Source organism: Lutra lutra, chromosome 2, assembly GCF_902655055.1.
Source record: "Lutra lutra chromosome 2, mLutLut1.2, whole genome shotgun sequence".
Lineage (NCBI taxonomy): Eukaryota > Metazoa > Chordata > Mammalia > Carnivora > Mustelidae > Lutra > Lutra lutra.
In genome coordinates, this window is record NC_062279.1 from 140,526,504 (window position 1) to 140,552,964 (window position 26,461).

Genomic DNA, 26,461 nt, shown 5'->3' on the forward strand with positions numbered 1-26,461 from the left:
GCCCCCAAAATTTTTATAATCTTTTGAAACTCTGAGGAGTCAGGATCGGTCAGAGCAGGACTAACTGAGGGCCTGTATGTCAGCATTAAGACAGCCCAGCTGTCCACCCCAAACACACATGGGCCGGCTTGCCTCATGGCCATGTGCCCTATCTCTCTCTCCTTCATCCTGCACTTCCTCTGCTGCCTCAACTTTACAACACGCCTGCCCTCACTCACCAGTTATTTCTGAGTTGGACACTCTCTGGCTTCCTCTTACGTGACCCTTCAGTACCATTTGGCATTTCTGACCCCTCATTCTGGTAGCTCCCATTTGTCTGGTTTTCTTTGCACCTCACTTTGCTATCTAGTCTTTGTTAGCTTAGCTCCTGGCCCTGGCACTCTTTCTGGACTGCCTCCTGCCTCCTGCCTCTATATTCAATTCTAAGATGATCTTGTCCGCGCCCATAGTTTTAAGTCCCATGAATAGGCTTGTCAGATTTATCCCACTGGCTGTCTCCTCTTTTCCAATCTCCAGACTGTCTACTCAGCTGCCTGTCTGACACCTCACTGACACCTCCACTTGGGTCTCCCAAAGGTAGAGCAACTGTGACAGCCTCATGTCAAATCTGCCCTCTCATATTCCCCTCCAAGCAAATGGCACCTTCATGTGATCCTTGCAGGTAGAAATGTGGGCGTCCCCCCTTCACCATCTTTCTCCCTCGCTCCTCACATTCCAGACCATCCCTGATCTCCGGTACATAAAACCTTTCAGTAGCTGAACTTTGGATCAATTAACAATCCTACGTGAGGCTTCTTTCCTACCTTGCAGCGTCATCCTAAACCATATTCACCATTACTCACTGTGTCCTGGCCTCTGCCCTTCGCACAGTCCTCCAGGTGACAAGCTCTTCCCCAGGTGCCCAGCTCCGTCATCATCAGCCCCTCAGCCTGCTTGTCCACTCATCCCTGGTTTCAGCTGACATCTCTCGCTCATCCATGAAACCAAATTGCCCTCCCTGTGCTTGTCATTCACAGCAGTCCGTGCTCGGTGCCCTCTTTCTTCGCTTAGATTGTAATTACAGACTTGCCCGTGTGATGCATGTAACAGCCGCCTGCTCTCTGCACTTCAGCCTGCAGTCGGGCAGGGCCAAATCTGTTTTGTTCATTGGTACATGCCTACCTTGGGCCTAAACATCACCTGGTATGTGATGGGTGCCAAAAAGGATTGTTGAATGTATGAGTCTCCCACTTGAGCGAGGATTGTTTGGGGAAGAATCTCCATTGATTTCTTTCAATCTTTTTGCAACACTTCCTCCTCTCGGACATCTAATCTCCTAAGATGTAAGTCCTCAGCTCTTGGGACCTGAGCCTTCCTAGTCTAGGTGTCTTAATGAAGCCTGTCTTCCAGTGAGCACACACACTACCCACCAGAACACCTGCCTTCTACACCTGGCTTTCCCCCACTGTGTACCCAAAGAAGGGTTCCATGTGGCTCCCCTATGTGAGCGAGAGCCCCATGCCAGAAATGCCCTTCCCACTCAACCATGCAGCAGAGGTGGGCCAGGCACTGTGCTGGACACTGTGGGCAGCCTCCACCCTCAGGGAGCTTATAGTCTGCAGAGCAAAAGAGAAAACTAAGCCGGTGACTTTTATTACAGGGATGTTAGGGTCATTGTTGAACTCAAGTGCTGATGTTTCATCTCTAAGGAAGGTTGTCCTCCTTGGGAGGCCTGACTGCATCTTCACTTCCAGGAACAGCCAGGGGGGCTAATTGTGTAGGACACCTGACAGGGTGGTTCAGGCCACTGACCTCAGTGCCAACAGTGGGTTCCAAGCTTTTTGTCTTTTATTGACTCCTATAAAGAGTGGTTGTGTTCGGTTGTCTCATTATGCTTATTTCATGAGCCAGGACTGCCTTGCAGGTAGCCTGCTCAGAGTCGGTATTAATTTCAGGACAGTGTACCCCCAATTACCGCCTTACCCTCAGCTGCCAGCAACCGTGGATCTTTTTTCCATCTGTAGATTTGCCTCTTTTGGACATTTCCCGTGAATGGGCCCTGTAGTACATGGCCTTGTGTGATGGCTGCTTTCACTTGGCTGAGTGCTTTCAAGGGTCACCCAGGTTGTAGTGGCATGAGGACTTCTTTCTTTCTTTGGCTGAATTATATTCCACATGACAGATAGACCACATCATGTATCCATTCGTTAGTTGATAGATATATGGGTTGTTTCCACTTTTCAGCTGTTATGGATAATGTTGCTATGAACATTTGGGAAGTTTTTTGTGTGGACAGATGTTTTCCTTCTTTTTTTTTTTTAATATTTATCATTTATTTATTTGAGAGAGAGAGAGCGAGACAGTGTGTGCAAGCAAGGGGAGGGGCACAGAGAGTGGGAGACAAGCAGACTTCACAGTGAGCGGGGAGCCCAAAGCAGGGCTTGATCCCCGGACCCTGAAATCATGACCTGAGCTGAAATCAAGAGTTGGACACGTAACTGGCTGACCCATGCAGGCGCCATTGGACAGATGTTTTCATGAAGGTATTGTGCCTTTTGTTTTTAAAAAATAGTTTTGCTGGGTAGAAGACTCTGAGCCGACCATTCCTCTCTCTTTCAGGACTTCTGGTGCGCTGTCCCGCTGCCTTGTGGCCTGCACGGCTTCTGATGGGACTTCCTCTCAGTCTGCCTGGGCTTCCCTTATCTTGTCTGTCAGCATTTTCATTATAATATGTCTTTGTGTTTTGTGTTTCTCCCAACGGGGAGATCATTGAGCCTCGTGGATGTGTAGATTAATGGTTTTCGTCAAATTTGGGAAAGTTTCTGTTTTCCAGATTGTATACTTTTTATCACTCTGCCTTTAAATTTGGTGATTCTTCTGCCAATTCAGTGCAACTATAGTGAGTGAGTTTTTCATTTCGGTTATTTTATTTCTCATCTTCATGGTTTCCACTGATTCTTTTCTTTATAATTTCTATCTCCTTGTTGATAATCTCAACTTGATGACACATTGTCATCAGACCTTCCTTTACTTGTCTATGCATGGTTTCCTGGAGCTCTTTGAACGTGTTTGCCATGGTTCCTTGGAAGTCCATCTATTACCTCTAGAGTCTGGGTCCTTTACTGGAAGGTTCTCTTGCTTTTTCTTCTGTTTGAGTCATAGTTTCCTGTTTCTTTGCTTAATTCTTAATAGTTTTCGGTATGAAAACTGACCATTTCAAATCATATGTTGCAGCAACTCTGGATGCTGACCCAGCCCCAACCCACCCCACAGCTGTCGTCATTGTTGTTCCCTTGTTTGCCAAGCAGCATGGCTAGGCCACTTCAGTGGCTCCCTCTCTCCTGCAGTGTGGAGTCAGCTGTGGCTCCCATGCTGGTACAGCCACCCTGGGGTGCCAGCAGTCCCACTGATACCCTTTGCCTCTCTGTATCTCTGTGACAGCTATGCCAGGCTATTGCCTCTATTGCTGTCACACCCAGCTTCAGGCTGTACTCATTGCCAGCTGACTGCCTTATTTTTGACAACTTAAAATAAATGTGCTGCATAATCTGATCCCGTGTTTGAGCCCCTTTGCGGGGTCATTTTCGAGGCCATTCTGTGAGGTGGTTCTGACCCGTCTCTCCTGGCCCTCTCTGTGAGAGCCCAGCTAGTTTGTGGTTTTAGCTTGTGGCTGTCATGAAGCTACCAGCCTCCACTCACCTGCCCACCTCCAAAATCTCCATTGTTTTTAAGAGCATTCCTAGGCTTGAATTCACTACCTTCTGTTTCAGACAAAGTCACTTCTTTTGTGGGGAGCTTTTCTCTGTTCTGTGGCCTGCCACAGGAAAAGCCTGTGGTCTTTTCCACTAGCATCTTCTGGGGGCAACCTCCACCCTGGAAACAGACTGGGGCAGAAGAAGAGAGAACCCAGACACTCAGCTGGGATTGAGCCTCTACACCACACAGCTGAGGAGGATGGGTGATGCTGGCAGCCTTTTCTCCCCAGAAGAGCTCAGAGCCCTCACAGGGACCCAGCGGGGAGGGAGCCCCGTGTTCTTTGCTGTACCCTATCAGCACGGAGTCTGTCACACGGAGCTGCGGGAGGAGGGAGGAAGTCATGGTTCCTCGGGTGCCTCACACTGCTCTGTTCTTACCAAGCTTTAGGAGATTTTCTTGAACAAAGATTTCTTCATTTACTGTATGCCCTGGATGGTTATATCATGGTGGCGGTGGTGCTTTTTATAATTTTTACCAGTTGCGCTTGTTTTCCTGGCAAGCTGATCCACAGAGCTCCTCAAACCACCATTCCTGATAGGTCTTTAAAGACTTATTTTTATCCTACAGGTTTATGTCAATTTTTGTTTCTTACTCTAATAAAAATTAATCTTAAGATGTTTGTTATTCTGAAAAATAAGCAGTTTTGAATTGTGTACCATGTGATTTTAGGTGCCCCAGCCTGCTACTGTCCACCCCTGAGCTCTGGCCTCATGCCTCTGTTCCACCTTCGCACAGGGCAGAGCTAAGATATTTTATGGTCTTCCTCCTGCTCACAGGATGTGAGCTCCGTGAAGGGAGGGACTTGGCCTTTTCTTTTCTATTCTAACCCTCAAGCCCAGAATCGTGGCATGTACTCTCTGTGTCCTCAGTATTTGTTGATGGAAGGTGTGAAAGGCGGCTGAGCTGTACAGAGCGCATTGCAGGGGCCAGTGGAGACGAGACAGGTGGGAGAAGGTCTGGGTGCTGAATGGGGAGAATGGTTTTCTGAAATGCTTTTCCTTCTTCTACAGGATAAAACCCACTGCGTAATGTGGCCTCCCTTGTAGTAGTATTACAGAATTACCATTCTCAAAATATTGCTGGTAAGAGCTAGTCACACTAATCAGTAGAGCAAAGTCAAGAGGCCAAAAACTGACCCCAGTAGATTTGGGCATTTGGTGACGAAAGGTGGCATTTCCCATTAATAGAGAAAAGACATCTGGAAGTGATGTCAGGACCTTCTGGGAAAAAATCATGCTGAGAATCTACCTTTTCTCTGAACCTGTGTAACTCACAGATCAAAACATTTGTGTTTCTTAAAGACTCCTTATTATGTAAATTTTCAGATATACAAAAGTATTCAAAACAGTGTAATAAAGTGCACCACCCAGTTTCAGTGTATGGGCCAGTTACAGCCAATGTTTTTTTTCTTTTTCTTTTTTTTAAGATTTTTATTTATTTATTTGGAAAAGAGACAGAGTGTGAGAGAGAGCGTGGTCAGGTTGAGGGACAGAGGGAGAAGCAGACACCTCGTAAGCAGGACTGGACTCAGTCGCAGGAATCTGGGATCATGACCTGAGCCATAGACAGCTGCTCAACCGACTGAGCCCCCAGGCGCCCATTACGCCCATTCTTTTTTTTTTTTTAAGATTTTATTTATTTATTTGACAGAGATCACAAGTAGACAGAGAGGCAGGCAGGCAGAGAGAGAGGAGGAAGCAGGCTCCCCGCTAAGCAGAGCCCGATGCGGGACTCGATCCCAGGACCCTGAGATCATGACCTGAGCCGAAGGCAGAGGCTTTAACCCACTGAGCCACACAGATGCCCCCTGTTATGCCCATTCTTATGTCTTATGTCCTCTAGCTTTTTTTCCTCTCCTGTTTTATTTGGAAGCAAGTCTCTGGAAGTTATGTACTTTTCTTACTTTCTGGATTCTGTTAGCACATTTGAAATACGGTATTCATTCCTTTATTCATCAGTGGTGGTCAGTGTTCAAATTTCCAAAGTCTGTCTCCCTCATTAGTTGTTTGAGTTAAGATCCAATAGGATCCATGCGTTTGGATTAGTTGATGTGTCTTCTTATGTCTCTTCCGTCTGTAGGGCCCCACTCCATCCTCTTCTATTTCAGCACAATTTATTTGTTGAAGAAACCTGGTTATTTGCCCTGGGGAGTCTTCCTCTGCACTGTCTGCTGACCTACCCTCTGTTCCTCTATGAATCCTCTCTGACCAGGAGGCAGATTCAGATCCCATTGTTATGGTTGGTTTTCCTAAGGCTGTTTCCAGCAGGATGCACACAGTGTCCGACTGTTTGCTGTTTGATGAAGCCAATAGCCATTGATGACCAACTAGTAATTCACTGGAGGTTGCAAATAGTGATATTTTAATTACCTAATTCTGTTTTTCATTAATTAGCCAGAACAATTCTGTAAGGAGAATCTTCCCTAATTTACTTTTTGTTACCTAACTACCATTTTTTAACATGAGATAGGAGTAAAGATGAATTATTCTTCCCACTTAATTTCCAGTTCCAGATCAGTGAATTAGTTCACTGTGAGTTTGCTAGCGTGCTTCAGCTATGACCAACTAGTGTTTTGTGTTGTTGGTGTTCAGTAGCATTGTGAATTCATGGATTTAAGCATAATTTGTTTCAATTCACCATAAATATTACCCTTTTTAATATTCAAAATTGTCCCATCTTTGGCCAGTAGGAGCCTCTGATTCAGATTAGCTCCTGAGTCCTTCTAACCTGTAAGTCCCAAACACCTTAGTTTCTCTGAGGGCTCTGTTGCTGCCTCGTCTAAAAAGTTGTTCCAGCTTCCGTGCACAGATCCTTGCCTAGACCTGGAATCAGCTGCTTTTCCCAGATTCCTTGGTCCCTTTCAGTGCAAAGGGATCTTTGAGGACCACCATCTCAGAACTAGCAGTACTCGTGGATACTTGTGTAGTTATCATTTCTGGACAAAGCAAGGAAATCTTTTTAAGATAAAATAGGTCTTGAGTTTGTATTGATACTCACAATCCACATTCACTACTGTAAAATGAAATTCATGGATCTTACATCTGTTCTCTCTGCCTCCCAAGCTTAGAATCCTGGTTGTCACCAGCCTTGGATATGAGTGTCACATAATGACCTACAATAGTCCCAGAATAACACCAGCACCACCACCTTTATCGGTGCCAAAAGCAGTTTAAGGTGGGCTTTCTGTTTTGGGTTTTGTTTTATTTCAAATCAGTGCACTTAGTATAAGAAAATACTAGAAGAAAACAAATGATAATTCTGGAGTAGAAGTTTCTTTCTAAAAGTAACCCAGAAGCCGTCAGTGGAGTGTTGGTCAAGAAAAGGTTAATATACTTGACCAAATTAAAAAGAAAAAAAAATTCTATACAACCAAAAAGCACCATAATCAATATATTGTCGTGGCATGGTGAGGCTGGGTGTTCGCTTTGCAGATGAGAACAGTCTGACAAAGTTGCATTCTTGTCCAAGGCATGAGCTAGATGATGGCAAAGCAGGAGTGTGAGCCCAGTGTCCTGCTGTGGCACCCATTCTCCTTGGGAGGGGCAGTAGGACGGCCAACCATTGCTAGGACTTGAAGCCCTTCAGTTGCTTGGGCCATCAGTAAGCAGATGTCTTGTTTATTGGAGTTGGTTATAGGACTTGGACCAGCTGAATCCAGCCTCATTCTACTCTCCCCAGTTAGAGGTACCTTTTACTGCCCAGGAGCTGCTGAGATGCCTGTGTCCAGTTCTCAGCACTGTGTAGACCTCTCTGAACCCACGGGGTAGGGGTCGCCAGAGATCCCACCGGCACCCTGGTTCAGGGAAGGCCCCGTGCCCACACAGAATGAATGTTTGGTAAATTTGTTGACATAAACGCCAGTGAGGTGATTTCTGAATGAATATTCATGGAATGCTTTGAACGGGTAGATAATTGGTTATAGCAGGTTGAGGGAAGGACCACCATTGTACACACTTGAGAGCCTGTTGCTTAAACCACTTTCCTTTCTCTAGGTGACATCAGACGTCCAAAGCATGTTCAACAGACTGACTTGGCTGCAACCCTAGCAATAGGGCTTGGTTTGCCGATCCCGGGGAACAGTGTTGGCAGCCTGCTGTTCCCTACAGTGGAAGGGAGACCCGTGAGAGAACAGCTGAGGTTTTTACATTTAAATGCAGTGCAGCTCAGCAAATTATTGCAAGAGAACGTGCCATCCTACACAAAAGGTAACTCTGTTAATGACGATGTTTCCACTGCACCTGGTGTTTTCCTGTTTGTTCGTGGTGTGCAGGTCTCAGTCTTTGACCGTGCTTCTGTTTTCTTACAACCATGATGGTCACCGTTAGCAGCACCAACAGATACAGTTATCTACATCAAGCTCTTTCATAAATGTACTCATTCAACAAATAAGGACTTTTTTAACTAAGTTCCTGATTGGCTGAGGACCGTTAAAAGCGCCTGAAACACCAGGGCTCTGCCCTCATGGAGCTTACCTTACAGAGGTGGAGAAGGAGCAGCAGCTGTCAGATGGTGATGAGTACCTCAGAAAAAGGGTGTACTAGGGAAAGGATGGGGGACGCAGGTGGGTGAGGGCTGTCGGGGCAGAGGCCCCGGCTTTTGAGATGCAGAGGGAGCGTGTGGCAGATGCAGAATTCTACAGAGGGGATGTGTCTGCACCTTCAAAAGATGACCAGAGGACAGAGTGGTTGGAACAGGGTGAACTGGAGCAAGGCAGAAGGAGACGAGGTCAGAGGGCTATGGAGGCCTTTCAGGCCTTAGAAGGGCTCTTAATTCCATCATGAGCTAGATGAGGAACTCGTGCAGAGTCTGAGGTCTTCGAGCTGCAGTTTCAGAGGCTGTCTCAGGTGCCTATGTGGAAGGTTCTGCCTTGTGTTGTAGGAGAGTCTGAAGGCTGCTGCAGTGTCCCAGTGAGAGGTGAGATGAGGGCCCAGACAGTAGCAGCGCTGTGTCCAGGACAGACGATGGCATTCCGGATATATTTTGAAGCTGGTACAGGCAGGGCTTACTAATGGTGAACCAGAGGCATAAGGAGCAAGCTGGTGTGTTCAGCAGAACAGTGGAAGAATGGGATGACCATTACTGAAGTGGGAAGTAGGGTGCTTGCAGGATGAGGGGATTAGTGTTGAGGAAGCCAAGTAAAGAAAGAATTTTAGGAAGGGAGGAGTGAGCAGCCAAGTTGAATCCTGCTCAAGGTAAGATAGAATGAGGAACTGAGACTTGACCATTCACCTGGCAGGTGAGGTTACCAGCGACTTCGTCAGGGCACACAGAGTGCTGGGAGAAGGCAGAGCTGGAGTCGGGGCAGGGAAGGAGGTGGGGCGTGAGGATGGCTGTATTGTGAGGTGAACAGAGACCAACAAAGGATATGTTGTTTATATATATACATATATATTTTTTTTTAATTAAAAGATTTTATTTATTTATTTGACAGACAGAGATCACAAGTAGGCAGAGAGGCAGGCAGAAAGGGGGTGGGGGGAGCAGGCTCCCTGCTGAGCAGAGAGCCTGATGTGGGGCTCGATCCAAGAACCCTTGGATCACGACCTGAGCTGAAGGCAGAGGCTTTAACCCACTGAGCCACCCAGGCGCCCCTGTTGTTTATATTTTTAAGCTGGGAGAAGCTAAGGGGTAGGAATGATCCAGAACAAGAGAGCGTGTCTCCCCCAAGACCATCTTTTCAAACAATTTATCTGACCGTCAAGTTGCATCAATGACAGCATGTTTGGTGCAGGGAGTGGGGCTGGTTTGGGAATCTGGAGACAGTCGACTCCTGGTCTAAGGTGCATTTAACATGTTGTTGGCAGCTTTTCCTACTTGAGAAAGGGAGTACTAGTTAGTAGAGTGAATGCCTGAGTTGTAGGCTGGGCTGTGGAAGACCAGCAAGGACTAATGGGGCGCTGGGTATCCTGAACGGTGGGAGAGCTTAGGGGGCCAGCCCCTTGTCCGTGAGGTGGCCCCAGTGAGCAACTGTGTGAAAAGTGAGGCCGGCCCAGGTGCATATTTCAGTCCAGAGGAGAGTCAATATAGGCCGGCCCAGGTGCATATTTCAGTCCAGAGGAGAGTCAATATTTGTTTTCAAAAGTAACTTGTGAGTTTGGTAGCTTTTGAAAATTTGCTGTTGGTAATATGTATCCTTTTTCCTCTACTAACATCTAATAAAACACCAAACAAAAGGGACGCCTGAGGGGCTCGGTCGGGTAAGCGTCTGCCTTCGGCTCGGGTCATGATGTCAGGACCCTGGAATCGAGTCCTGGGTTAGGCTCCCTGCTTGGTGTGGAGTCTGCTTCTCCCTCTCCCTCTGCCCCTCCCACTGCTTGTGCTTTCTGTCTCCTCTCTCTCTGTCAGGTAAATAAATAAAATCTTTAAAAAAGAAACAAACAAACTGTTAAACAAACAACCACAGTGAGGGTTGTTTGCTTATTTCAGGAGGAGCAAGTAGGGAGAATTAAGCGCTGCAGTGGGTGCGGCCAGAAAGAAGCCCATGAGTTGAACATAGGCCAGTCCCTGGCATGAGAAAGCATTCAAGGGGCCTTATGCTCCTAGGATACCCCTCATCTATACCATCAGTGATCCTGTTTCCTGAGGCAAAACTAAGTACGTGTCTGACGCCATAAGCAATTTCAAGGCCTCCCCTAATATCCAGCCCAATCTGATACAACTCTCCCATCACTCCACTGACTTTCATTGCAGTGGGACCAACTTTTCTCACCTCAGGATCTTTGTATGTGCTACTCACATAGACTGGATGCTCTTCCTAGTTGTCACCTGGTGGATTCCTGGGCCAGCTTCCACTTCAGCTTCAGTGTTATACCTTCTTATCCCCCACCCTCCACCCCAGATTTCAGTCCATTTCTTCAGTGTTACCAAAAGTCTCCCACATTCCCCTACTTAAACCTCCATAGCATTTTTCACAATTTGTACTACACGCCCATGTGAGAACCCAGCTAGGTCACAGGCCCAAGCAGGCAGGAACTACACATGTTTGCACGTACCATGTCGTCAGTGCTCAGTAAATACTTGTCTGGATACATACACAGATGTCCACTTCTCTGTGATTCTAGGTGGTTGGGTATAGACGCAGGTATCCGCATGTCTGTGTGACTTCAGGGGGGTGGGGTGTAACAATAAAGGTTTCCATCCTAGACCCAGACTAATGGAGTTTAGATCCCAGCTATCACCTGCCAGCCCACGAGCTGGTGTCTGTGTGCCTCTTCTCTGGAGTGGGCTCGGTCATCATGTGGGGCTGTCACACTGGTCACCAGCTGGTCACACTGGTCACTAGCGCTTGGTCACTCAGTATCCACAGCAGTGGCAGGACTTCCAGCATTTGGGCTGTGCTCAGGGTTATACAGCAACCCTAACCCTAACCCTAATCCTGAAGGACAGGGCCTAGACCACCTTAGAATAGCTCTGCTGGAGGTTGGAAGAGCACAGTAAACACCAGGGAGTCTCCGAAAGGCAGTTCTTGCTTTGCAGACTAGTTGAGTCACCAGTAAGTCTGGTCCAGCTCCAGAGGGAAGCAGCTTCCTGATGCTGAGCTGCCTGCCAATGCCGTTCCAGAGTGGGAGCCACTGCGTTTAGGGCTGGGCTTCAATCCAGGTGCTGTTCTGCCAGCCCTAGCTGTGTGCTGGGATGGATCTTCTAGCTCGGCATCACGGCAGGAGGGGTCGGGATGTGTGAAGAAGGGAAGCAGGTTAGAGATGGATGCAGTCAGTCCACAGTGGGAAGTGGATGTGGTGGAAGAGGCGTCGGGCCACTGCCTGCATGGTCCTCACAGTGTGTAAGCGTCCGAAAGATTTGTAACACCAAGGGCCTGGTAATGTAATGCCTTTCTGGGCTGTTTTTGGTTTTGTTTTTTAAAGATTTTATTTATTTATTTGTCAGAGAGGGAGAGAGAGCATGCACTAGCAGGGGGAGTCGCAGAGGGAGAAGCAGACATCCCATTGAGCAGGGAGCCCGATGCGGGGCTCCATCCCAGGACCCTGGGATCATGACCTGAGCTGGAGGCAGACGCTTCACCAACTGAGCCACCTGGTGCCCCTGGGGTGTTTCTGTATTGCACACTAAAGAAGAAGAAAAGCTTGGAGAGAGACTGAGAGAGAAGGGGGAGGAGGAGGCAAGGCCAGGGGAGGGAGGGAGAGAATGGGCATCAGAGCAGAGGGCACGCACATCTATCCATGTTGTGTGCTGCATTGTGCCTCGGGCCGTGGCAGGCTGGCAGGTGGGCAGGATGTCTCAGGACTCATGAGCATCATCGGCTGTTAGTTTTACTGAGGCACTGGAGGCCACTCCCCAAGGAATGATAGTTTCTCTTCACTAGGTACCAGGCTTTATGCTCATACCACGTGCTGCGAATAACTGAGTACGTTGAAGTGATAAATGTGTGTGACTCTCTGTGATTTCTGCATGTAACCCTGTCCTCTTCTTGTTAGAGCCTGGATTTGAGCAGTTTAAAATGTCAGAGAGGTTGCATGGGAACTGGATCAGACTGTACTTGGAGGAAAATAACTCAGAAGTCCTTTTCAACCTGGGAGCCAAGGTTCGCAGGCAGTACTTGGAGGCCCTGAGGACCCTGAGCCTGTCCCTGAGCAGACAAGTGGCCCAGTACGACATCTACTCGATGCTGGTGGGGACTGTCATGGTTCTGGAGGTACGGGTGCTTGTGTGCAGTTATGGCTCAGCTGTTAGACTCTGATTTCATACCTCAGCCAGAATATTGTAGTTTAAAGCATATAAAATACTATTTTTTCCTAAAAAAGGGAAAATTCCAGTTTCTGTGTTTGTTGAAGTCTCTCATTGTGTGTCCTCATGCCCGAGGTATCCTCAGGTGTCAGGCGGCTGTGCTCCACATGGCTGCATGCATACGTTCTTGGCAGGTCATCAGAAATCGTGTTTATTGGGCTTTCTTCTGTTTCCAACATTCGAACAGCTGGCATAAGGTCAGGAGATAGGCTTTTTCTGAACAGTTCTCTCCAAGCCCAGCAGTCGTGGACACAACTGTTTTTTTCCCATTCCAGGTTCTAGTGCTGCTCCTAATCAGCATCCCACAGGCTCTGAGCAGCAAGGCTGAACTGGAGGTCCCTCTATGGTCGCCTGTGTTTTCCCTGCTGTTTTATTTGGTGTTCCTGGTTCTTTCTGCTCTTCATGTCATTGTGTGCACCTCGGCTGAGAGTTCGTGCTATTTCTGTGGCCTCTCGTGGCTGACGGCAGGTGGAGTGATGGCACTGATCTCTGCACTGCTCTGTGCGGTTGTGTCTGCTCTTGCCAAGGTGTTTGCTGATGGGAGACTCCTGAGGAAGGTAAGACTCATTTTTCCACGTAGGACACTGGCCATTGTCTCTTACTTCAGCTGGTCTTTAATTTGTCAGATGCTGGTAAACCCCAGGTTTGTATATCAGGCGGAGTCAAGGAGTCAAGGAGAGGAGCCCATACTTCAGAGGGGCCAACATGTGAGCATCCTGACTTCTGACACTCAGATCTGTGTTGTCAGGTCACATGCCCCTTTTCTTTATGGGAAAGACAGGGTCCCCGTGAGTGTAAACATGGCACTGCACAGAGCTGTTGGTCACACAGGAACAGGCAGTTGGCTGATGGGACAGTGTGTGAATCAGACATCTCTCTGCCAGTGTTTGAACTGCAGCCAAGGGAAGAACACTTCAGAGAGAAAAGAGTCAACTTGTTAGACCTTCCAGGAAGGTCAGCAGGAGGCCGGGACCCTATCCTCATCCTGCCCTCCTTGGGAGTCCATCCTGCCTTTTCTTTTCAAGACTGACATTTTCTTTAAGATTTCTTAGAATCTTTGGCCTCTGACACCTTTATTCATGGTTGTGCTGGCAGGCCAGTGAAGCAAAGGGGGGCAGCCACAGCTGCTCCATCGTGCCTGGAGCCCAAGGAACTCAGGGAAGTGATTCCAGCTCTCCCTTACCACCCCAACCCCTGCCCAGTGCAGCTGCCTCATCTCGGAGCCATCTAATACCCTTCCCTGCGTGCGTGTGTCCAAGGAGCTCATGGGTTGTTGTTCATAGTGCATTTCTGTTTCCCATCAGAGCATAGGTTTCCCTAAAGCCATTTGATTCCCTGGGACCTAAATAGATTCATGGCATCTCTCCTTTCTTACACAAGCTGTACATGATAAATAGAGTAAATATTAAGTAGTTATCAACTAATATCATTAAATTCTCATCTTTAATTGTAAATGCTTTCAGTTAGTGTATTTAAAGGATAGTGCTGAGATGCCAACTTTATTGTTTCAATAGAATTGACCATTTTAATGAAAACTTGTCTGGATTTCTGGAAAATTCATAGTGAAATTAGATGTCTGCTTTGGTAGAATATATCCTGGGGATGCTTTGGTTCGAAATAGCAGGAACTGACTTTGGACCACCCCTGAAGACCTCAGGCTCCCAGGGAGAGGGTGAGGGTTCCAGGAGGGCTGGTAGGTGAGCTCTCTGAGCTGCAGCACTGCCCAGATGGTGTGGGTCACTCAGCTTAGGACTTGCAGTCCAGGGTGACAACTGGCTGTACCCCAGGAGAGTAGGCAGTCCCATAGAGCGGAAGATGGGTGTGGGGCATGAGGGGCAGCAGGTACCTGTCATAGCAGGTGATGCTCTGTGAGCAAGAACTTTTAAGTGCATGTGGTGGGATTTGTGTCATTTTTGTATTTTTCCCTCACGAAATGCATTTTCCTTTTATAGAATCCAGCTCATCCAAAGGCACGATGGTCGGAGTTAGATGTCCTTATCTTACTGGGGACCCTGGGCCACGTGCTGAGTCTGGGTGCGAGCAGCTTTGTTGAGGAGGAGCACCAGACCTGGTATTTCCTCATCAACACCCTGTGTCTGGCTCTGTGTCACGAGCTCTACAGAAACTGCTTTCTGAGGGATGACTGTGAGCCCCAACCGTGCTCACACGTGGAGCAGGGACTCGTCAGCAGTGAGCCAGCATTATCGGACAGGAACATCCACTGTAACGTGTCCGAGCCCCACAGAGTGTCTAAGAGCCCTACTTCCCTTGACACGCTCAGAGGCTATGAGAAGTGGATGGTGTTAGCAAGCCCATGGGTGATACTTACCTGCTGTCGGCTGCTGAGGTCACTCAACCAGACGGGTGTGCAGTGGGCCCACCGGCCTGACCTGGGGCATTGGCTCACCAGGTAAGAGCAGGAGCCATGGCCTTAGCCAGACCTTTCATGGTTGACTGGCCACACACAGAGTCTTTTTCAAAATGTAGGCCTGTTTTTTGTATTCAGAGCAGAAGTGGTATTTAAGATCTGAAGAAATGGAAAAAAAAGACTGTAAGCCATGAATTAATGTTGAAAGATGGATTTATTTGTTTTTTTTTTAATTGCTGAATCACTGTATTTGTTTATGTTTGAAAACCTTCGAGTTTTAAAATGACAACTGCAGCAAGCATATAGTTTTGTCACTTGCTGCCACCTCCCTGACAAGGTAGGGCTGGGGCCAGGGTCATGCTCCCTCCGGCCACCCACTCCTCTCTCCACCCTGAAGCCAGTGGCTGGACAGCCTCGTCCAAAGTAGAACAGAGGGGGAGCACCAAAGTAAAGAGAGGGAACTGGGGCAGAAAAGGTCAAGATTTGGCTGTATCGGGGTGCCTGAGTGGCACAGTCAGTTAAGTGTCTGCCTCTAGATTTCAGCTCAGATCATGGTCTCGTGTCTGGCTCCACACTTAGCATGGTGTCTGCTTTGAGATTCTCTCTCCCTCTGCTTCTGCCTCTACCCCTACCCCTGTGCATTCTCACTCCCCCCTACCAAAAAAAAAAAATATATATATATGTGTGTGTGTGTGTGTGTGTGTGTGTGTGTGTGTGTGTGTGCTATATTGTGTGTGTATATATTTTTTTATTTTTAAGATTTCTTATTTATTTATTTGACAGAGAGAGAGAATACACACAAGCAGGGGGAGTGGCAGAGTGGAGCCCAATGTGGGGCTCGATCCAAGGACCCCAGGATCATGACCTGAGCCAAAGACAAACACTTAACTGGCTGAGCCACCCAGGCACCCCAGTATTATACCTCTTAATTGTCAGTGAAAACTTAGAAACTAAAGTAGAAGGAAGAGAACAGAATGGACATTTGTTTCCTGTTGCTGTGAAGAACTTGGATGAAGATCATCAGCAGGAGGGGTGCTGGGGACAGTGCCAGACATGTTCCTAAAGAAGGGAATGCCAACGGAAAGAGAAAGGACATGCTCATCCTCCTGGGGATCGGGAAGCTTCAGGTCAAACAACAAGGCATGATTTTACTCAGAGTCAGGTGGACACACAGAAGGAAGTGATAGAACCCAGTCCGGGTATGGAGCAGAAGACCCCTGACCACATGCTGCCATGGTCCTTTGGAATGATACCTGGAATCACCCATCAAAAGCTATAAAAATCATTCCTCTGGTCAAATAATTCTGGTGGGAAATTTTTCCCAGGTGTTAGTAACTCTGTTAGCAAACCCCTGGCAACCACCGGAGTCACAGGCAGCTTTTTCTGGGTGCCTGCCATGTGCCTGCTCATTTCATTTTCACAGCAAGCCTGCACAGAGCTCACTGGCCTGTCCTACCTCAGGAGAGGAAGCAGAAGGAAGCTGAGGCACCTGCCCAAGCATGTGATTTTGGGAGAGCTCTGGGATAGCCCAGTGGCCTCACTTCTTATTTTTTCTGGAGAGTTGAAGCAGTGCAGGAGAATGTCCTGATTGCCAGCCCAGATGCCTTGTCCCCCACTCCTCAGTCTGGACCCTCCTCCAGCAGACTGGGTACGGCCTCTTCCTATCAGGATGCTCGCCTCCTGAATCACCAGTCTTCCCTGTGCTGCTGAATTCTTCCTGTCTATGAAGAGGCGGCTGTGCAGTCCTGTTTCTCCTTCATAGCAGAGCTTCTGGGGAGGCGTATAAACTTACCTTACTTATTGCTGTTTTCAGTTGTTATAATTAACAGTCCAGGAGAATGCACAAAACACATTTTTTTTTTTTTCTCTACAAGACTTCATTCTTTTTTTTTTTTTTTTAATTTCTTTTCAGCTTAACAGTATTCATTGTTTTTGCACCACACCCAGTGCTCCATGCAAAACGTGCCTTCCCTAATACCCACCACCTTGTTCCCCTAACCTCCCACCCCCTGCCCCTTCAAGACCTTCAGGTTGTTTTTCAGAGTCCATAGTCTCTCATGGTTCACCTCCCCTTCCAATTTCCCTCAACTCCCTTCTCCTTTCCATCTCCCCATGTCCTCCATGTTATTTGTTATGCTCCACAAATAAGTGAAACCATATGATAATTGACTCTCTCTGCTTGACTTATTTCACTCAGCATAATCTCTTCCAGTCCCGTCCATGTTGCTAAAAAAGTTGGGTATTCATCCTTTCTGATAGAGGCATAATACTCCATAGTGTATATGGACCACATCTTCCTTATCCATTCGTCCGTTGAAAGGCATCTTGGTTCATTCCACAGTTTGGCGACCGTGGCCATTGCTGCTATAAACATTGGGGTACAGATGGCCCTTCTTTTCACTACATCTGTATCTTTGGGGTAAATGCCCAGTAGTGCAATTGCAGGGTCATAGGGAAGCTTTATTTTTAATTTCTTGAGGAATCTCCACACTGTTTTCCAAAGTGGCTGCACCAACTTGCATTCCCACCAACAGTGTAAGAAGGTTCCCCTTTCTCCACATCCTCCCCCACACATGTTGTTTCCTGTCTTGCTAATTTTGGCCATTCTAAGTGGTGTAAGGTGGTATCTCAATGTGGTTTTAATTTGAATCTCCCTGATAGCTAGTGACGATGAACATTTTTTCATGTGTCTGATAGCCATTTGTATGTCTTCATTGGAGAAGTGTCTGTTCATAACTTCTGCCCATTTTTTGATATGATTATCTCACAAAGCACATTTTTTTTTTTAAGATTTTTTTATTTATTTATTTGACAGAGAGAGATCACAAGTAGGCAGAGAGGCAGGCAGAGAGAGGAAGGGAAGCAGGCTTCCTGCTGAGCAGCGAGCCCGATGCGGGACTCGATCCCAGGACTCTGGGATCATGACCTGAGCCGAAGGCAGCGGCTTAACCCACTGAGCCACCCAGGCGCCCCACAAAGCACATTTTAAAGGGCAACAGTGAATGGACACCCAGGTGACCGCCTCCCAGAGCAAGGACAAGGGCAGGGCCAGGCCCCAGCATGACCCCTGTCACCACCTGCTGTCCCTGGGCCCACGTCTTGACACTGTCCACATCTTTCCTCTGAGTCTTTCCTGGGTAGTTTTTCCACTGATGTTTATTCACTTGGCAAGACAGTCACTCATCCACTTAACTCTGAGCATCTGGGTTTTGTGAGCAAGAACTATGGTGAGTGACACAGAAGAGAACCCTGCCGTCCAGCGCAGCACTCCCCGAGGTAGCAGGATGGTGACAAGGGCCAGCCAGAGAGGGGGGCCCGGCTCTGCCATGACAGCTTCATGCTCCAAGTGGTGACATCCAGCTCCTCTGCAAAGTCTCCCCACCTGACAGCGGGCACACTCTCCAGTGAGTCAGTCTGTGCCAGTGAGTGAGCAAGAGAGGGCCACACCGGCAAGTGCTAGTCTCCCTGCGCAGTATGTGCCCTGGTAAATCCAGTGAGCCCGGAATCTCCTCACCTCCGGGTGGGGAAAGGGGGGCTGCCAGGGGAGCCAGTGGGTGGTGTTTTGTACAGGGAAGGCCTGGAAGCGGGGGTTGTTTGTGAATGGAAATAAGTCTGGGGGAGCCATCCTTCATTTGTTGTATTTTAAGAAACTTTGAGTTTAAATCACCAATGATTTTCTTTTCTTTTTTGCTTTTCAGAAAAATCAGCTATCTTTAATACAGTTCTTAGAAAGCCACTCAGCGTAGACCCATGACATCGATGGTTATACTTGTTGGTAATTTGGGGCTCTTCCATTTCATTTCAGCTCTGATCACAAAGCTGAACTCTCTGTTCTGGCCGCCCTTTCGCTCCTCATGATTTTCGTGCTAGTTCAGAGGAGGTGCTCCCTGACGTCGAAAGTAGCCATGGCACTTGGCCTGCTGGGCGTCTATTGCTACCGTGCAGCCATTGGAAATGTCCTGTTCCCATGGCAACGAGACAGCAAAGACATTTCAAAGTAAGTGCACTGGCAAATCAATGTCATGTTTTATGTAGTAAAGCAGGCCATGCAGTCTTGAGAACTTTGGAGTGGTTCCTGTGAAGTGTGATCTCAGCAGTTACTAGACCTGACAAGAAGAACCTCAGCGAACAGGTTCTTCTAGCCTCTTTGCTTTGGTAGGAGGGAGACAAGTAATGCAGTAAGGTCACTGAGCTTTTCTTTTTAAAAAAGGGATTCTCTTGAAATAAGGAATTTAAAGGATTCGCTTTTGCTCAGTTAAGACATAGTAACAGGAATTACAAAGAATGGATGCTTACTAGCAGTTGGGAAACAAAGCACACCAGAAAAATCAGTTTTCTCATAATTTACAGTGAACTCCAGGGGTGGGGAGTGTCCCCCCTGTTCTGAGTCATGAAGGCCACTTTTTGTCACAAAGTGGCAGCTTTTCTTTCTTTAATGATGATTGTGGGATGGAGTGAGCAGAACCATCCTGGAGGCTGTTTGCACAATGTGTTAAGAGCCTTGAGTGTGTCCAGCCTCTGACCGGGGCGCCATCTTACGGAATGTACCTCAGGAATCCAACCAGAGAGGAGTCCTGAAACCAGGACATAAGCAGGCTGTCTGGAAACTGGAAACAGGTGCACATAGTACAGAACAAGGTAATTGGCCACCAGCAGTGGGATGAGCCTCTAAATGCACTTTGTGCTGACTAGTGTGTTTTCATAGTGTGTTTTCATGTGAAGATGTGGTCAAGTGCATCTATGAAACTGTGGTATGACCCCAGCTTGTGAAGTAGGTACATATTGTTTTATGTTCATATGAAAGGCTAAAATAGGTAATTGGTTTTGAGTATATTTAGGACATGGAATCATAGGTGGCTTGTGGTCTTCCTTTTCACGCATTTTTTTTATTGCTTTTCTAATCAGAGAAAGAAAAGCAAATGTCATCTTCTCTGAAAAGGTCAAGGTGTTAGCTGAGGGCTGTGACCAGGCTGGGTGGGTGTCCAGGAGCCACAGGACACATCTGGAAGCCAGACCCACCAATGGTAGAGGCAATTGAGGTGACACCAAAAGCCTGGCTGAGGCGACAGCAGGGTGGCAAGCCTTCTCCTGAGGCACTGAGGTCAGGTAGGGGGAAGATAATGGGGAGACATCTCAATGACTGTCCACTTCGGAGTCCTGACTCTGAACAGATGCCAAGGCTAGGCATCGTGTCACGTTTGATGGTGTTCAAGTGTGAAACATGAATAAATTCCTCATTTCCTCTCAGATCAATGCACCTAATCTCATCACTCATCTCAAGACTTGGACCACTTGCTGTTTGTGGATGCTATAGTGTACACCTTGTTGGTGTCTAGATCATAGGCCACCACAGCCTTTCATTAACCTGCAATGCTTGGCTCGCATTCTTCCTGGAAAATGCTTCCTTCCCCACCCCCATCTACCCTGGTTCTAGATCCCTCTCCCTTCTAGGTCTGCTCCAGTACTAAGGCCATCCCAATTTTAGCTCCCTCTGCTTCCAGCTCTACCCACATTCTAGAGCCATCCAGGTTCTAGATGGCTCTAACCACTGCTTCTCACTGTGTAGTCTGTAGCTGTCCATCAGTAATAAAAATCTTCCTTTACTTCTGAATTTCTTCACCACTCTGAAGCCCAGGCTTGGCTGGAGTGGAAGGTCAGATTGCCATGATCCTAGGCATGTGGGAATGGCATTGAATGGTTTAGGGCAAGGAGGTGGACCCCTTGAAGGCATTCGCTGGTGCTCTCATTTCGTGTTCACCACAAACACTGCCCTGGCATTCCTCCGCCCTGATGACTTAGGGCCTTGGCTGATTGCTCCTTCTTTAACTCTTGTGGGTCAGTTGTCAGCGTTCTGTTTAGCACACGCCTTGGTGACAGGGTTGCACCTGACCCCAGCTTCTAGGCCAGCATGTGACCCCCTGGGCAAGTGTCTACACGCGGGAGGAGGCATGCAGCAGACAGTGGTCTGAGTGTTTGGATTAAACTACACTTTAAGAAAAGGGATTTTTGTAAGTGCATAAACCTCCCTAAGAAAATCTAAGATAAGAAGATTCAGTTTTTCCAAACAAATACATTATTATGGTAATGATTTCATTTAAAATTTTATTTACTTAGCATTACTTTAAGTGATCAGCTATTCTTATATATAGAAAATATTTGATTTATGAAATTTATTTAAAATATGGGTTAGACTGGGGCGCCTGGGTGGCTCAGTGGGTTAAGCTGCTGCCTTCAGCTCGGGTCGTGATCTCAGGGTCCTGGGATTGAGTCCCACGTCGGGCTCTCTGCTCGGCAGGGAGCCTGCTTCCTCCACTCTCTCTGCCTGCCTCTCTGCCTGCTTGTGATCTCTGTCAAATAAATAAATAAAATCTTTAAAATATGGGTTAGAAGCCGAGAAGGCAGGGAAGGTGGAGGGGAGTTGGTAGGAGATAAAACACAGAATCTAGTCTGTTCCCAAAGTAACTAGACAGTCTTCTATGCTGTGTGAGAAAATGCGGGCTTCATCTGGAGGGCATGATGGCTAATACAATCTGCCCCCCGCCACCTCTCACACACATCTATCCCTTTGGAAAATTTTAAATCCAGTGATGTGATTTCGTTTGTTTTTAGGAAATCCTCTCTAGGGGCACCTGGGTGGTTCAGTGGGTTAAAGCCTCTGCCTTCGGCTCCGGTCATGATCTCAGGGTCCTGGGATCGAGCCCCACATCAGGCTCTCTGCTCAGCGGGAAGCCTGCTTCCCCCTCTCTCTGCCTGCCTCTCTGCCTACTTGTGATCTATGTCTGTCAAATTAAAAAAAAAAAAGATTAGAAGGAAAAAAAATAATAAAATAAAATATGGGTTAGAGATACATATGTTTTATAAGATAAAATTTTTTTTTAAGATTTTATTTATTTATTTGACAGAGAGAGATCACAAGTAGACGGAGAGGCAGGCAGAGAGAGAGAGAGGGAAGCAGGCACCCTGCTGAGCAGAGAGCCCGATGCGGGACTCGATCCCAGGACCCTGAGATCATGACCTGAGCCGAAGGCAGCAGCTTAATCCACTGAGCCACCCAGGTGCCCCTATAAGATAAAATTTTTTGATAGAGCATCATAAATTATATCCTTTACAAATAATTGGAAATGAAGTGCTAAATTCTCTTTTTTTAAAGATTTTATTTATTAATTTGAGAGAGAGAGAGATAGGGAGAGAGGGCACAGGCAGGGGGAGGGGCAGGGGCAGAGGGAGACGCAGACCCCCTGCTGAGCAAAGAGCCTGGTATGGGGCTTGACTCCAGGACCCTGGGATCATGACTGGAGCCAAGCAGATGCTTCACCAACTGAGCCCCCTAGGCGCCCCTCAAATATTTCTTAATAATCCTTAATACTTGTGTGCCACACGCTTTCCCTGTGTCTCTTGTTTAATTCCCAGGACAGCTTATGAAGTGTATGTACCATTTCTCTTCATTTTAGGAATGATGAAGTGAGCGTCAGAAGCCTTAACTAACTTGCCCTAGCAACAGAACCAGGAAGCGGCAGAGCCCAGACTAACATGGCCCTGTCCTTCTCCAGGCCCCACAGTGTGCACTACACTGTTGTGTGTGTATGTGTGCTTGGTTGCAAACATGTCCAAATGTATCTTAACATTTTGAATTTAGGGACATTTCTGACAGAGCTTGACCTTGTCCTGTTGCAGTGGTCTTTCCGATTCACCGTGAAGCAGGTAGATTGTTTTTCTGGCACCCTGTAGGTAATGGCTCTTATCCTGCACCAGGCCGTGTTCGGGCCAAATGAGCGCAGTTTCCCAGAGGCCAATTCCATTGGATTAGTGCACAGAGAGGACAGGCCTGCCAGCCTCTGGGCGAGGGTGTCCTGGGGGGCTGATATGCAGAAGCAGACACCCCCCCTTCCACAGAGTTACCCAGGTGGGCGGGAGCTGTGGCTCAGTCAGCTAAGTAGACACATGGCTTTCATGGGAAGAATATATATGAGTTTTTCAAGCTGGCGCTAACAAACCAAACTTGTTTTGCTTTTTTTTTTTTTTAGGGGTGTTATTGAAGCTCGTTTTGTTCATGTCTTTGTCCTTGGCATTCTGTTCACGGGCACCAAAGACTTGCTTAAATCTCAAGTCATTGCTGCAGACTTCACAATCAAGACTGTGGGTTTATGGGAGATATATAGTGGATTAGTTCTTCTGGCCGCTTTGCTTTTCAGGCCACATAATCTGCCAGTCTTAGTGTTGAGCCTCTTGATTCAGACACTAATGACTAAATTCATCTGGAAGCCTCTGAGGCATGATGCAGCTGAGATCACTATAATGCATTATTGGTTCGGTCAAGCATTCTTCTATTTCCAGGTAGGTTTTCATTATTATTGTGGAAAGTCTGTTAACTTTCTGTATGTCACTTATCTTTTTTCTTTGAGAAAAGCTTACCATAGTTTGGAATGTTAAAAAGGTTGTTTGGTAAAGGAACTGTCAATGTGGTGTGGGGAATGATGCTTAAATCCTATGTGCGTTTGATAGGATAAAATACGCTTAGTTATTTAAGACGGACACCCTCAGTATGGATCCAGGAGTGCTTAAGACAGCATGTGGTTGTGTACTGATCTGTTTACCATGACCCGTTCGGAACACACATCACAGTTCCATTGCTTTCCCTGATGAGGCAATGACCGGACTCTCTGCCCTTCCCCTGGCCATCAGTGCTGGATGCTGTTGGGTGTCCTCACTCGGTCGTGGCCATGATGTCTTCTCCCCAGTGTTAAAGGGCCCACCAGAGGAAAGTCTAAGCCACCTCCAGGATGGACCATAGTATTTGCTTATATGCTTGGAGTGGCACCTGGACAAGTGGACAAAAGGACCAGCTCCTAGTCTTGGAGGGACTCATTTCCATCCCAGCCTTCCAGCATCTCTGCCCTGGTTCAGAGGGCCCACCCTCCATCTAGTGGCTGCTTCTGGTACCCTCGAGGGTGGGCACAGCTCCCCACACTCCCCTGCCGGCTTCACACCCTCTGGTGGAGGAACTATGCGGAAGGCCCTGAGCACTCTGTTGTGTTTTGCCATCTTTAAAGTGAGGTTCTGTACTGTCTCTGCACACCCTCTTCATTCAATCCTTGGGAGCACATGTGGTGTGTTTGTCCCAACAGGTGGGCCTGGGGCTTCTTCCATGCTTTGCTGGTACTCCTGGTGTCACCCACAGAGCACCTCCCTCACTGTTCTCCGTCTGTTCCCAGAAGCCCAGAGGGGGTGAGGGGGAAGTTCTAGAAATCCGTAAGTCCTAGAGAATGTAACCTGACCCTCAAACCCTCTTTACCATCCATCTTTCCTGGAGGACCCCTGTACTCTGTCCAGCCCTGCACGTGGGTAGCTGTAGCCCCTAACACTGGTGTCTGGCACTTCTAAGCCAGGCGGCCTCTGGCAGGCACCTGCTGTGCCCTCGTCTCATCTATAAAATGGGCCACTCAACAGCTTATCTCCTCTTTGGCTGCTGTGAGAACCAAGTAGTGACAAACAGGCGGTAGGTATCCTGCGTAATTGCTCTCTGTGCTTGCCGGTGTTCCTCAGGACCTGTAGGGGAGGCCTGACCGGGGTCTGTAGGACCTAGAGAGTGATCGGACCTCCCTGGAGTCACTGCCCATCCCAGGAGGTGTTGGTGACCGAAGACCACACTAATGACCAGCATGCAGCGCCTGGAGAAGTGCTGGTCAGCTCCACCCCGTGCAGGCTGGCCTCTGCTGAGCCACGCAGTGGTTTAGCTGTGTGTGTCTCCGTGGTGTCCAGTAGCCCCATCTCAGACACCACAGCTTTTCTTACCAATCAGAAGAAATGTAAAAGGTTACCAGCCTCATGGATGTGAGGGAGTGCAGTTTGCCCAGGAATTCCAACTCAGAAGGGGAGGAGGATGAAGGAAGCTGTTGTAAACACCAGCACAAGTCGCAGAGGAGAGAGACGCGGGTCTGGAGTCAGCCTCTGGGGGAGATCTGCTTGGCCTTGTTGGCAGCAGCTCTTTCATGCTTAGCCATTCACTGTAGCTGACGTATTGCTGTAGAAGGACTTCAGGCTTTGCTAAGCTTTCCAGAAGTTTCTAGACGGCCTGTCCGTCTCAAAGTCCTCTCGTTGAAAGTCACACACAGGCCTCATCTTGGTGGTGGCCTCCATCCAGTTCTGTGTCTCTGGTCACAAGTGCCTTGGTAGGGAATGGGAATGCCATCACCATGGAAAATTGCCAACCCCCCCTCCCTTATCCAGTTCCTGGGCACTGTGCTGGACAGCAAACATGTCCGGTGAGCACAGAACACTCCTGCCCCAGAGGTGCGTGGATAGCCAGGGCTCCACGTAGGAGTGGCAGTTGGTCACATGGTAGAACCTGCTGGCACAGATGGCAAGATTCTGGTGGTTTCCCTCTTAGCTCAGAAGAAGAAAGTGTTTGCTGGTTAGGCCCTCTGGCCTATGCCAAGGCTTTGGCGTCAGGAAGAGTGATGGAGCCACTGTCACGCCCCTAGTGAGGAGACCACCTCACGTTCAGTATGCTCCTCTGTGGCCACATTCCATGGGGAGTGATGAGGCGTCCATAATGGTACATGGTGCTGGTGCTTGGCAGTGGAACGCACGTGTCCAGGAGCCCCGGTGCCCCTGGTGCATCAGGCAGTGACCAATAGCAAGGCGGCCCTCCCTCGTCTCAATGCTCCCCCTTGCCCTTCCCTCGTGGTCAGGTTTCCTGGGAGAAGACCTATAGGCTTGCTGCCCCCCCTTCCTGCCCTCAGCACAGGGACTCCTGATAGTACAGGGGTTGGGAGTGTGGTGCCCAGCTGGCCTCCTCTGGCGTGTTCTGCCTGTTTCCCACCAGTTCCCTGAGAGTCACAATGGCACCACATCAGAACAGTTGAGGATTAAATGAGTTAATGCAAGTAAAGCCACAGAGCAGGCGGTCTGGACCATAATGGTCTGTGGCCAACCCTCTCTTTCCGCGACGGAGGCAGCTTCAGTGGGACCTCCATCGACTTCCCAGTGCTGGAGCCACAAGTCTGTCGTCATCACGCCTCCCCTTGCTGCAGCGCTTGGGGTTCTTGCTCTTCCCTCCTCTCAGCAGCTCTGGGAGTTCCTCTGTCTACAGCGAGGGGCTTCTAAGTAGGAATTAGGTCATCAGGAGAGAGCCTAGGCAGCCATGGGCAAAGTGGATGAAGGGGAAGCTGCACAGTGGAGCTTGCTGTCAGGGGAGGGGCCTGCTGTAAGAGGGGTGTGAGGACAGGAGTGAATGCTTGTCTTTGAGATATTTTGGAGGTCTGCCAGCATGACCCGGTGGCCACCTGGAGTGACACGGCAAAGGAGGTGGCAGTGGAGTTCCACTGTCACATTTGTGAAGCCAAAAACCCCCGCTGGAGTTGTGTCCTGGGTCATTAAGAAGTGGTTCCAGGAGGGGTCTTAGATGGACCAAGGCAGATGTCAGACTTAAAAATGTCCTGAGTAGTTGAGGAAAGGACACCAGAAGTGATAAAGACTGCATGTGGAGAGAAGAACTGAATCTTGGGAGAGGTTTCCCTTGGATGCAAACCCCACCTTCCTGGGCAGGGTGAGCTGTACATCCCCCACCCCCCACCCCACCCCCACCCCGGGGCTGGGCTGTGACCTGCAAGGTCT

The 26,461-nt window shown here is 48.3% G+C and overlaps 1 protein-coding gene and 1 long non-coding RNA gene across 10 annotated transcripts in view; both read left to right on the forward strand.

Annotated features, from left to right (window-relative positions):
• Window positions 1–26,461, forward strand: part of PIGG (phosphatidylinositol glycan anchor biosynthesis class G) — a 46,857-nt gene that overhangs the window by 14,628 nt on the left and 5,768 nt on the right. For 5 of the 9 annotated variants that reach the window (XM_047718526.1, XM_047718529.1, XM_047718524.1 and 2 more), the window contains 6 exons: window positions 7,728–7,940; window positions 12,168–12,385; window positions 12,753–13,034; window positions 14,430–14,887; window positions 18,651–18,842; window positions 22,870–23,179. In XM_047718526.1, coding sequence (XP_047574482.1) covers window positions 7,728–7,940; window positions 12,168–12,385; window positions 12,753–13,034; window positions 14,430–14,887; window positions 18,651–18,842; window positions 22,870–23,179 — 1,673 coding nt within the window. Of the gene's footprint in view, window positions 1–7,727; window positions 7,941–12,167; window positions 12,386–12,752; window positions 13,035–14,429; window positions 14,888–18,650; window positions 18,843–22,869; window positions 23,180–26,461 lie in introns of those variants that run through there. The other 4 variants (XM_047718527.1, XM_047718531.1, XM_047718532.1 and 1 more) reach the window with 4 other exon arrangements.
• Window positions 9,334–11,806, forward strand: LOC125093432 (uncharacterized). The gene is made up of 2 exons (XR_007125238.1): window positions 9,334–9,728; window positions 9,773–11,806. It is a non-coding gene; the product is annotated as an uncharacterized LOC125093432 (long non-coding RNA).